The 12487-nt window shown below is 53.0% G+C and overlaps 1 protein-coding gene across 4 annotated transcripts in view; it reads right to left on the reverse strand.

Moving 5' to 3' along the window:
• Positions 1-12487, reverse strand: part of SHANK3 (SH3 and multiple ankyrin repeat domains 3) — a 164735-nt gene that overhangs the window by 66800 nt on the left and 85448 nt on the right. For all 4 annotated transcript variants that reach the window (XR_008508403.1, XM_054514833.1, XM_054514835.1 and 1 more), the window contains exons 14-15: positions 7961-8074; positions 4245-4320 (exon numbers count right to left, since the gene is read on the reverse strand). Coding sequence is in view for 3 of the 4 variants with exons in the window: in XM_054514833.1 (XP_054370808.1) it covers positions 4245-4320; positions 7961-8074 (190 nt within the window). In the remaining variant the exon portion in view is untranslated. The remainder of the gene's footprint in view (positions 1-4244; positions 4321-7960; positions 8075-12487) is intronic.

Below are 12487 nucleotides of genomic sequence, written 5' to 3' on the forward strand. Positions count from 1 at the left end.
AATTCTTCCCGGCCTCTCCTGGCTGCCTTTTCCGGCTGCTCCCCAAACTTTGGGAATGCGGGCGGAGCGTTACCTCCACGGGATCGGCGTCACCGGGAATGTGGGCGGGATCCAGGTGTGGGATCCGAGCCCGGAGCCGTCACCGGAGCCTCGGGAAGCGTGGGAGCCCGGGATGAATCACGCTCCATTGATTCCTGCAGATTCCATGGATTCTAAAAGGAGCTGGAATTGCCGGGGGTGGTGCTGAGACCAACGCCCACCTTTAACTCCCGGTGTTCCGCAGGGACGGAGAATTCCTGGGATTCCGGCTCCCGTTCCAGGTTTTCCGCTCGGCCTCGGGCACCCAAGGGTGGAATGGCGGTGGCCTCTGCAGGAATTCCTGTTCCAATCCTTTTCCATGGGTTTTCCGTGGTTTTGCCTGATCCAAACCTGACCTGTAACTCCCAGCATTCCACAGGGACAGGGAACATTCCAGCTCCCATTCCAGCTCCCATTCCTGGGATTCCAGCTCCCATTCCAGGTTTTCTGCTCGGCCCCGGGCGCCAAAGGACAGGAGGGTGGTGGCCTTTCCAGGAATTCCTGTTCCAATCTTTTCCCTTTTTTTTTTTTTTTTCTTTCTTTCTTTCCCATAGTTCTCCTTGATCCAATGCCCACCTTTAACTCCCAGCATTCCACAGGGACAGGAAAAATTCCAGCTCCCATTCCCAATCCCATTCCCAGTCCCATTCCTGATCCTATTTCAGGCCCATTCCGGGTCCCATTCCAGGTCCCATTCCAGGTTTTCCACTCGGCCTCAGGCACCAAAGGGCGGGATTGGGATGGTTCTGGCCTCTCCTGGAATTCCTTTTCCAAACCTTTTCCCAATCTTTTTCCACATGTTTTCCATAGTCTTGCCTGATCCAAACCTGACCTTTAACTCCCGGCGTTCCGCAGGGACGGGGAAAATTCCAGGTCCTATTCCAGGTCCCATTCCGGGTCCCATTCCTGATCCAATTCCAGGTTTTCTGCTCAGCCTTGGGCACCAAAGGGTGGAATGGTGGAGGATTCTCCAGGAATTCCTTTTCCAAGCCTTTTCCATGGGTTTTCCATAGTTTTGCCTGATCCAAAGCCCATCTTTAATTCCCGGTGTTCCACAGGGACAGGGAGAATTCCAGATCCCATTCCTGGTCCCATTCCGGGTCCCATTCCAGGTGGAATTCCAATGAAAACTCAGCCCCTTTGGATGGGGGAATTCCAGCTTTGGGAAACACGGGAAGGAATTCCCAGATTTCCAGAGGGATGGGAGAAGAGGCAACAACACCATGGAAATCTCAGGAATTACAGGGAAATCCAAGGAAAACTTTTCTCAGTGGAAGCTCAGCTCCCTTTCCCTGTAGAATTCCCATTCTTGGAAACACGGGAAGGAATTCCCAGATTTCCCAGCTCCAGGAAAATTATTCTGTAATTCCCTAATCCCAACCTCCATTATTCCATAATCCCATCATTCCAACCGCCCTCATTCCACAATTTTCTGTCTCCACACCTTTTCCCAGCCTCGGCATTCCAGGGCCGAGAAATCCCCTTTTCCCCCCTCCATGTTTTCCATGTTTTCCACGTTTTCCCTGTTTTCTGGTGAAGTCCCTCTCCCTAATCCCCGACACAAATCCGGGATTGGCTCCTGCTCCCAATTTTTCCCCTTCCCAGCTGCTCCCAGCTTTAATACTCAAATTAATTTGGAGCCTCTTTAATCCCCCCCGCCTTTAATTCCGAGGGCAATTCCCACCGGGATTTCTCTCCCGGACAAAGCCGAGCTCAGATTCGTCTCCTCCAGGTAAATTTTTCTGTCCCGTTTTTCCCATTCCCAGATTTTGGGAATGACCAGAATTTTGGAAGCATCCATAACATCCCGGCTCTGGAGTGGCCCCTGCTCCTCCTTGGAGGGATTCCTGAATCCAAAGGAAATCTGGGAATGCTGGGAATCCCATCCTGGGAGACTTTTTCCATCTCCAATCCGGATTTACCCCGAAATTCCTGGGGATGTCCCATCATTCCAAAGCATTCCATGATCCCACAATTCCGTCATTCCCAACCATTCCACGGTCCCGCGGAATCCGCAATCCAGAATTTTGGGATTTTTCCCTTTCCCAGCAATTCCCCAAACTCCCCAGATTTTCTCTGGGAGCTTCTTCCTGGAATTCAAACAATTCCCAAGGGATTTCCTGGAGCGGGACCAATCCAAGCCCTCCCTGTGGATCCAACCCCACTCCAGGCTTTTCCCAAGGTTTTTTCCGGATCCGGTTCCTTAAATTTGTCTTAAATTTGCCTTGGGCCAAGGAATGCTGTGGATCCATGGAATTCTGGGAATCTTGGAGCTCATCCGCAACATTTTCCTGCTTTTTTGAGCCCCTTATCCCAAATTTAGTTCCCCTGAGCATTTCCAGCTCCAAGGAATTGGTGGAATTCTGGGGGGTCTTCCCAAGCTTTTTTCCATGCTTGATACGGCGCCTTGAATTCCCCTTCCTGCCCCACTCCTCCATTGGAATTCCCGGGAATCTTTTCCCAGTGAAAAATTCCCAGGAATTCCAACTCCTGGCCCAAGAGCTCCTCCTGCTGTTTCCCCAGGATGTGATTCCCGAAGGAAAATTCCTTTGCCTGCGATTCCCATGGATTCAATCCTGTCCTTTCTTCCTCTGAACCAATGGAATTTCACCTCATCCATGAATTCCCACTTTTTTCCCGCTCTTCCCACGATCCCAGCAGGGATTTTTCAGAGCTTCCCTCCATTTTTCCCTCATTTTTTTCCTCTTTCCCGGTTTTCCCCCACAGGAACAGCCCCAGAGCAGCAAATCCTGGGAATTTTAAGGATCCACCCAAATCCCACAAATTCCTCGGAGTCGGGAATGCTCCCGGAAGCAAAATTTGGGATAAGGAGCTCAAAAAAAAGCAGGAAAATGTTGTGGATGAGCTCCAAGATTCCCAGAATTCCACGGTTCTGCACAATTCCGTGGCTTCCAAGGAGAAAAACCCCTCCTCTGGCTCCGATGGATTTGGGAATTCTGAAACTTCCCTGGAAAAAGGGGAAGCGTCCCCATTCCAGAGGAAGCAGCTGCTCATCCCTCCGGGAATTCCAGAGCTCGGGGACATCCCCAAATCCAACCCTTCCCGTTCCCGATCCCAAATCCGCCAGGAGAAGCCACAGTCCAGGAATGTCCCCCTGCTGTCCCACCTGGGAACGCGCTCACATTCCCAAACTTTTCTGGAACCTTGGATTCTCCACTGGGACTGGAGACAAGAATGGGAAACACTCCCGGACTTTTCCAGGATGTTGGATTCTCCCCTGGGAAATGAGCTGGGAATGGAAAACATTCCCAAACTTTGGATTCTCCAACGGGACAGGAGCCAGGAAGGGGGAGCACATTCCCAAACTTTTCTGGAACCTTGGATCCTCCCATGGCACACGAGCTGGGAATGTTTCACATTCCCAAACTTCTCCACAACCTTGGATCATCCACTGGGATGTGTCAGGAATGGGAAACATTCCCAGAATTTTCCAGAACGTTGGATCCTCCCCTGGAATGTGAGCTGGGAATGTGAAACATTCCCAAATTTTTCCGGGACTTTGGATTCTCCACTGGGACATGAGCCAGGAATGGGGAAGCATTCCCAGACTTTGGATTCTCCAACGGGACAGGAGCCTGGAACGGCACAACACTCCCGGACTTTTCCAGGATGTTGGATTTTCCACCGGGAAACGAGGCAGGGATGGGAGCACATTCCCAAACTTCTCCAGAACCTCGGATCATCCATTGGGAAACGAGCTGGGAAAGGGAAACATTCCCAAACTTCTCCGGAATGCTGGATCCTCCACTGGGATAGGAGGTAGGAATGGGAAACATTCCCAGAATTCTCCAGAACTTTGGATTCTCCATTAGAACACGAGCCCGGAATGGGAGCCCATTCCCAAACTTCTCCGGAACCTTGGATCCTTCCCTGGAACAGGAGCCGGGAATGGGAGCACATTCCCAAACTCTTCCAGAATGTTGGATCATCCGTTGGAATACGAGCCAGGAATGCAGCCACGTTCCCAGAATTCCCCAAAACCTTGGATCCTGCCCAGGGACCTCCCCCCCTCTGGAATTCCTCCCACCGCCCAAAACTCCTGGAAAAATCCCCTTCCCGTGGAATTCCAAACCTCCGTGAGGAAAAGGGCGGGGTTTTTTCCATGGAAACGGGAATTCCCGGGATTCCCGGGAGCGGCTCCTTACCTGTGGGAGGTGAAGTTGTCGTAGGACCCGACGGTGTAGTGCCGGAAAAGCCGCTTGGTCCGGTCTTCCCTGGTTTCTGTGGGAAAAATCCACATCCCAAATTATTCCCGGCTTTTCCCGCCCTCCCCAGTGGATCCACAAAGCTCAGGAATGAATTCCATTCCAGGCGGGAATTTCTCCGTGGATGAGAGGCCCACGTGTGGCCGAGGAATTCCTGGGAATGTTGGAGCCGTTCCCGGAAATCATCCAGGGGGAAATTCCAGCAAAATTCCTGGGTGGAATGACAGAGGAGACTCAACCCTATGGAAACCCCAAATCCCACATTCCTGCCCCTCTTCCTTCCTTTTCCAGTGTTGGAATGGATGGGAAATGCTGGGAATTCTGTGCTGTCCTGGAGGTCACCAGATCTCTGGGAATGCTGGAATTCTGAGGAAAACTGGGAATGAGGGAGAGAATCCCAAGGGAGCAGCCACATTCCCGCCCTGCTTCCACGCTTTTCCCACCTGGGAATGGATGGGAAGAAATGGGAATGATCCCTCTGGAGTTTCCCAGCCCTTTTCCCTGGATTAGCCTGGGGAAATCTTCACCGCTCCAAGGGGCTCCTGATTCCAGGGGGAAATTCCAAGGAAATGAAGAAGCCTGGGAAGCTCCTAGGTAACGGCAGCACAAGGAATTAAAACAGGGAATTCTCTGCTTGGATCAGGATGGGAAAATCCTCACGGGTCTGAGGGGTCTCTGATCCCAGAGGGAAATTCCAAGGAGAAGGAAAAGCTCGGGAAGCTCCCGCTCGGCACCAGGAGACGGCAGCAGGGAGCAGCTGTGGAGCCGATCCAGGAATGAATCCCAAGGGAAGGGAGAAGGAAAGGAAGGGAGAAGGAAAGGAAAGGAAAGGAAAGGAAAGGAAAGGAAAGGAAAGGAAAGGAAAGGAAAGGAAAGGAAAGGAAAGGAAAGGAAAGGAAAGGAAAGGAAAGGAAAGGAAAGGAAAGGAAAGGAAAGGAAAAAGGAAAGGAAAAAGGAAAAAGGAAAAAGGAAAAAGGAAAAAGGAAAGGAAATTCCCAGCAGATCCTGAATTTCCAGACCTCGAATTCCCAGCAGATCCCGACAGCTCCATGAGCTGATCCATCCAGCCCTGGCCTTTCCCAGCACCTCCCATTCCACCAGGAATTCAGGAATTCCCTCGTCCTGCCCCCTTCTCCTGCCATCCCAGCCCTTCGGAATTCCCGATCCCCCTCATCCCTTCTCCTCATCCCTCCGGACATTCTCCCTGATCCCCAGCCCCTCCCGGATCCCATTCCCGAGGAAAAGCCGGGATTTATGGGCTGTCCACGGCCCAGCGGCTCCGCTCCCTTCCCGGCTCCCAAAAATAGCCGCGCTTTTAATGGAGCCGTCACGGAGCCTCCGGAGCTGATGGATGGATCCGGGAGCAGCCGGGATCCGCAGGGACACGGAGCGGCTGAAATTAACGGGAATGAGCCCGAGGAGACCGGGATGGGATCCAGGAGATGGGATCCATGGGATGGATGGGATTTATGGGATCCGTGGGATGGGATGGAATGAGATCCGTGGGATGGGATTTATGGGATCCAGGGGATGGGATCCATGGAATGGGATGGAATGGGATCCATGGGATGGGATGGAATGAGATCCATGGGACGGGATCTATGGGACAGGATCCATGGGACGGGATCCATGGGATGGGATCCATGGGATGGGATGGGACAGGATCCATGGGATGGGATCCATGGGACGGGATGGAATCTGGGATAGCGGAAGGTTTCCACAGGGAATGGGATCAGGATGGGCTTTAAAGCCCTTCCCAACCTAAACATTCCTCGAATCCATGACCAAAATCCTTGGCAATTCAGGCCCAGAATAAATCTGGGATGTGCTTGGATCTGCCAAGGGAGGGTGCAGAAATTTGGGAAAAGCCCGGATTTCGGCATCCTGATTAAATCAGTGGGAAAGGATGAGCCTGCTTTTTTCTGGGATAATGGACAGCTGGAAAATCATCGGGAAGGACTCAGTGATTGGAGAAGGGATGGGATGGGATTTATGGGATATGGATGGCATGGAATTCCATAGGATGCCCTTCCAGCGTGAATCTGGGAACAGGGAATGCTGGGGAAAAGCTGGAAAACCAACCAGGAATGCCTCATCCTCTTTTTTTTTTCCCGGGAATCAATCCTGGGTTGCAAATAAGTTGGGAAAAAAATCCCATTCGGAATGTGGGGAGATCCCTTTTCCTCCTGTCTGGAATTCTGGTTCCACTGAGAGTTTGGAGTTTGATGAATTCCATTTAAAGGGAAGATTCCTGATCCTTGAATTCTTGGGGAATGGGATTTTTCCTTCATTTATTTTGGACACAGGCAGGGAATTGTGGAATCCCAGAATTCCAGAGGTTGGGAAAGAATTCCAAGGACACGTAGTCTAAACTCGGCCCAATCCTAGTGGAATTCCAGGAATTCCTTGGACACCTCCAGGGATGGCCACTCCAAACCTCCCTGGGCAGCCCCTGCCAAGGCCTGAGCCCTTTCCATGGGGAAATTCCCAAAAAATCCAATCCCAACTTCTCCTGGCCCAGCCTGAGGCAATTCCCTCTTTTCCTATCCCTTTTCCCTGGGAGCAGATCCCAATCCTGCCTCGGATCCTGGCAGGAAGTTGGGAAAAGGGATGAAACCCGCCCAGATCCTCCTTTTTCCAGGCATGGAAAACTCCCCCTCAGCGGAACAGGAATTCCTTTGGAATTACGGAATTCCCGTCAGAGCTGGGGCAGTTCCAGCCGATTCTGTGGATCATCCTGGATCTTCCTCTTTTCCAGGCAGGACAATCCCAGTTTTCCCAGCTTTTCCTCTGCTCCTATCCCAACCAATACCAAACTCTCCATTCCCTGCAGAAGATCCCAACAATGAATCCATGATTGGAACTCATCCCTTGGGATACAATTCCCACAATTCCCTGGAATTTGGAACCATTCCCTGTCTCCTGTCCCTCCATCCCTTAGAAATATTCCTGATATTCCCTGATATTTTCCTCTTTTCCACGGCCACTTCAGGCTCTGGATGCCACAGTTGGATCATCCTGGATTTTTCCTCTTTTCCAGGCTGACCGATCCCAGTTTTCCCAGGTTTTTCTTCTGCTCCCACCCCTCCATCATCCCAAACTCTCCATTCCCTGATGGTGAATCCATGATTGGAATTCATCCCTTGGGATACGAATCCCACAGTTCCCCTCCCCCCGCCCCGCTATGAAGGAGCGCTCTGCTGATTCCGTTGGGAATTCCGCCAGAATTCCAGGATACTGACCTCCAGCTACGCAATCCAAAATTTTCCCAGTTTTCCATCTGCTCCCATCCCAAACAATCCCAACCTCTCCATTCCCTGATGATGGATCCGTGATTGGAATTCATCCCTTGGGATACGAATCCCACAATTCCCCTTCCCCCCGCACCTCACCGAAGGAGCGCTCTGCTGATTCCATCGAGAATTGTGTTTGGAATTCCGGGACACCCCGGACCTTCTCCGATTGACCAGGCCAAATTTTCCCAGTTTTCCGTCTGCTCCCGTCCCGACCAACCCCAACCCTTCCATTCCCTGATGATGGATCCGTGGCCAGAGCAGATCCCTCGGGATACAAATCCCCGCGACCCCCACCCCGCCGGAGGAGCGCTCTGGCGGTTCCGTGCGGAATTCCGGCCGGGAATTCCGGGAGACACCGACCTTGCCTGGAGTCGTACTGGCGCATCTGCACCTCCTCCACGCATTCCGCCGGGAACCAGCCGCTCCTGCCCTTCACGGAGCCTTCCCAGAATCCGCCCTCGCCGATGCTCAGCACTGCGGAAAACAGGGATCGGGAGTCAGGGGGGGGTATCCCGGGAAAAGGGGGGGCTCGGGATGGAGGAGGCGCCGCCGGAATCCGGGAGGCAAAGCTGGAGGGAATCTGAGGAATGTGGAGCTTTCTGTGGGTTTAGTTCCTTCGGGAAAATCTGGAATTGCTGGGTTTTCCCACTATGGATGTCAAAATTCCCATAATTTTCCCGCTCTGAATCCCCGAATTTTCCCACTCCAGACGCATACATTTCCAAATTCCTGATTTTTCTCACTCTGGATGCCACATTCCCAACTTTTCCCAGTCTGGATCCCCAAATTACCAAACTGTCCCACTCGTGACCAAATCCCAAATTTTCCCACTCTGGATACCCAATTCCTGATTTTTCACACTCCGGACACCCAAATTCCCAAATTGTCCCACCCTGGACACCCAAAGGACCAAATTTTCCCTCTCTGGATGCTAGAATTCCCAAAGAGTCCCACTCTAAATGCCTTAATTCCAAATTTTCTCAGTCTGGATGCCTGAATTTTCCCACTCTGGATGTCCGAATTCCCGAACTGTGCCACTCCGGATCCCCAGATCCCAGCAGCACATTCCTGGTGTTCCCCAGGTGCGAATTCTCTCAGGAGTGTCCAGATCCCAGAATTCCAGAGGCTGGAAAAGCCCTCCCAGATCACTGAGTCCAGACTGATCCCAGAGCCCTGAGTGCCACCTCCAGGAATTCCTTGGACACCTCCAGGGATGGGGATTCCAAACCTCCCCGGGCAGCCCCCGCCAAGGCCTGAGCCCTTTCCATGGAAAATTATCCCAAAAATCCAACCTGGCCCTCCCCTGGCCCAGGCTGAGGCCGCTCCCTCTTTTCCTGGGGCTCATTCCTTGGAGCAGGTCCCGATCCAAAGGCTGAAGTTGGGTGGATCCCAAACTTCTGCTGATTTTATGGAATTCTGGAATGGTTTGGGTGCGAAGGGACCTCAAATCCCACCTCGTTCCAAGGGCAGGGAAAGCTCCCATGATCCCAGGGGGCTCCAAGCCTTGGATGCTTCCAGGGATCCAGGAGCTGGAGCCAGGCTGGGAGAGCTGGGAATGCTCCCCTGGAGAAGGGAGGGATCCAGGGAGAGCTTCCAGCACATTCCAGGGGCTCCAGGAGAGCTGCAGAGGGGCTGGGGCCAAGGCCTGCAGGGACAGCACCCAGGGAATGGCTCCCAGTGCCAGAGGGCAGCCAGGGATGGGATCTTGGCAATGAGGAATTCCTGGCTGGGCTGGGATTGCCAGAGCAGCTGGGGCTGCCCCTGCATCCCTGGCGGTGCCCAAGGAAGGATTGGAGCAGCCGGGGATGGTGGGAATTTCCCTGCCCTTGGAATGGGATTTAAGGTCCCTTCCCAGCAAACCATCCCAGGGTTTCGTAAAAAGAAAAAACCCCTGGAATTCCTCCGGGATTTGCTGCCCCATTCTCGCGTTTCTCCTGACCCTTCCCAGCTTTATCCCAGCTCCAATTCCCGCGCATTCATCAGAGCTAATCCCAAATTTCTTCAGGCATCCGGAAATCCAGCCCTGCTCCATCCATCCCAAAGAATTCCCAGAAGGATCCAGGAATTAAACCCTGCCTGGAGGCATCCAAGGAAAAACTAATCCAAGGAAAAGCCAAACAGCAAAATCCCTTCAGGCTCCTCCAGGGTTTTTTTTGGGATGCAAATTCTCCATCTCTCCAAAGGTTCTGGTGCTGTCAGGCCTTGGAATGATCCCAAATCTTGGATTTTGCTCAATTCCCACTGCTCTGCTCCCAACAGTTACCCCTGGAAAATTCCCGCTTTGGAGCCCTTTGGAATTCTGGCCTCCCAGAAAAGAATTCTGGGATTTGGGGCTTCGCTCCAAATCTCCCTGGGCAGCCCCTTCCAAAGCCTGACCCCCTTTCCCATGGAAAAATATTCCCAAAATCCAACCAGAATCTCCCCTCCAGGCCGTTCCCTCTTTTCCCATCTTTCATTCCCTGGATTCTTCTTCCCTCCCGCAGCCATTCCCAATTTTCGCTCCTCTCTTCCAACGCTCCCCATTCTCATCCCGCAGGCCCTGGACCAGCCTGGAATTCCAGCAGGGATTTCCGCAGGGAATCAGAGTTCTGTGTTTGGAATGAGGGGTGGGAATGTATCCGATGGATCTGGGAATCAGCACCGGGAATGGATCTGGATGGATCCAATGGATCCGGGAATCAGCACCAGGAGCCGGAATGGCCCTGGATGGATCTGGGAATCAGCACCAAGAATTCATCCAGATGGATTCGATGGATCTGGGAATCAGCCACTGGAATGGCTCCGGATGGATCCAATGGATCCAGGAATCGGCACTGGGAATAGATCCAGATGGATCTGGGAATCAGCACTGGGAATGGCTTTGGGTGGATCTGAGGGATCAGCACAAGGAATGGCTCTGGATGGATCCGATGGATCCAGGAATCAGCACTGGGAATCAGCACCGGAAGCTAGAACAGCTCCGGATGGATCCGGGAATCAGCACCGGGAGCTGTTCCTGCTCTGGGTGGATCCGGGAATCAGCACTGGGAATGGTTCTGGATGGATGCAGGAATCATCCCCGGAGCCGTTCCCGCTCCGCCGGCTCCAGCTGCGGAGCTGATTTGGGAACAGATCCGGCCTTGATTCCCGTCATTATCCCGTCCTTCCGGCTCTAATCAAGCATTCCTTGGAAAAAATAGCGGCAATCAAAGGGAACGGGAAAGGGAGGGAACGGATGGAGCCGGGAAAATGTTCCTGAGGAATTTTCGGCCTCAGCAGAATTTCGGGACTGGGGGGCAGGAAGGAGCTTGGGAATGGGATTTGCTGATCCAAAGGTTTCGGATCCTTCCCGTGATCCAGGATTTCCTCTCCCTTTCTCATTCCCATTTTCCTTCCCTATTCCTGAGGACCTGGATCCCACACACACAGAGATTCCCACAGTGGGAATATCGGGGTTTTCTATGGGCTGGAATTCCAGGATTTCCCCCCCCCAGAATTCCCAGTCAAACCTTCCCAGAGCTGATCCCGCCTGGAAAACTGGGATGAATCCTGGCACAATTCATCTTTCCCACATTCCCAGTCTGGCATTCCCAGCACTTTTCCTTTATCCAAGGAATTCCTGGCAGCTCCAGTGGGGTGGGCACCACAGGAGCAGAATTCCCAAGGGAAAGTGGCCCTGGAATGGCCCTTAAAGATAAAAGGCGGGAATATTTGGAATATTTACAAGGGCCCCATTCCCAAAACCTGGGATCAATCCCATCCAGATCCCCCGGGATCCAGGGAATTCCAGCTCCTGGCAAAGCCATGGGATAGGGAAAGCTGTTCCCGAATCCCATGGATCCCAGATTCGTCAGGGAGCCAATTCCAGGATGTTGGGAATACAGGGAGGATCCCGGAGGGATCGGGGAGATCCAAAGGCACCTGGATTCAGCAGATTCTCAGGAAATTCCCAAGCATGGATATCCCTCAAATCCCAGCTGGCAAAGGCCAGAGGTCAGAAAATCCTGGAATGGCTGGAGCTGGAAAGGATCCAAAAGGATCAAAGCCAGGAGGGATTGTGCTGGAATGTTCCTTTTCCTGCTATTCCCTCTTTTCCATAACCCAGGAATGACAATGGGATCATCCCGGGGAACAAAAGGAGGGAAAACAAAATAAAAAAAAAAGACTGAGCACATTCCATAGGAAAACCAGGGAGAAATTCCCTTTTCCTGCAATCTCCCGGCACTGGGAGAGCAGCGGGATCCTGGCATTGCTGGATCTGGACCAGCAAATCCAGGGAATTCTGAGGGGCTGAGGGGTCCAGGAGGGAAAAGCGGGAATGAGGCGCCAATCCCAACAGGAAATCCAGGGAAAAGCCCATTTCCAGCTGGAAACAGAAATTCCCGAGCCTCGGGAATGCTGGAGCACAGAATGTCCTCCAATCCCTGCTCCAAGCCAGGAAAGAGCCAAAATGTGGGAAAAGCAGCGGGATTCCTGGGACTGCCCCTGGGAAAGGGATCCTGGAATGGTTTGGGTGGGAATGGAGCAGAAATCCCATCGAATTCCAAGGGCAGGGAAATTCCCACCATCCCAGGCTGCTCCAGCCCCAGTGTCCAGCCTGGCCTGGGGCACTGCCAGGGATGCAGGGGCAGCCCCAGCTGCTCTGGCAATCCCAGCCCAGCCAGGAATTCCTCATTGCCAAGATCCCATCCCTGGCTGTCCTCTGGCACTGGGAGCCATTCCCTGGGTGCTGTCCCTGCAGGCCTTGGCCCCAGCCCCTCTGCAGCTCTCCCGGAGCCCCTGGAATGTGCTGGAAGCTCTCCCTGGAGCCTCCCCATTCCCAGATTTTCCCAGCCTGGCTCCAGCTCCTTCTCCCAGTGTTTATTCCTCAGATGTTTCCCAGGCTTTTCCAGGAGCTTTCCTGGCTCA

The sequence above is a fragment of the Molothrus ater genome, chromosome 5 (genome assembly GCF_012460135.2).
Source record: "Molothrus ater isolate BHLD 08-10-18 breed brown headed cowbird chromosome 5, BPBGC_Mater_1.1, whole genome shotgun sequence".
Classification (NCBI taxonomy): Eukaryota; Metazoa; Chordata; class Aves; order Passeriformes; family Icteridae; genus Molothrus; species Molothrus ater.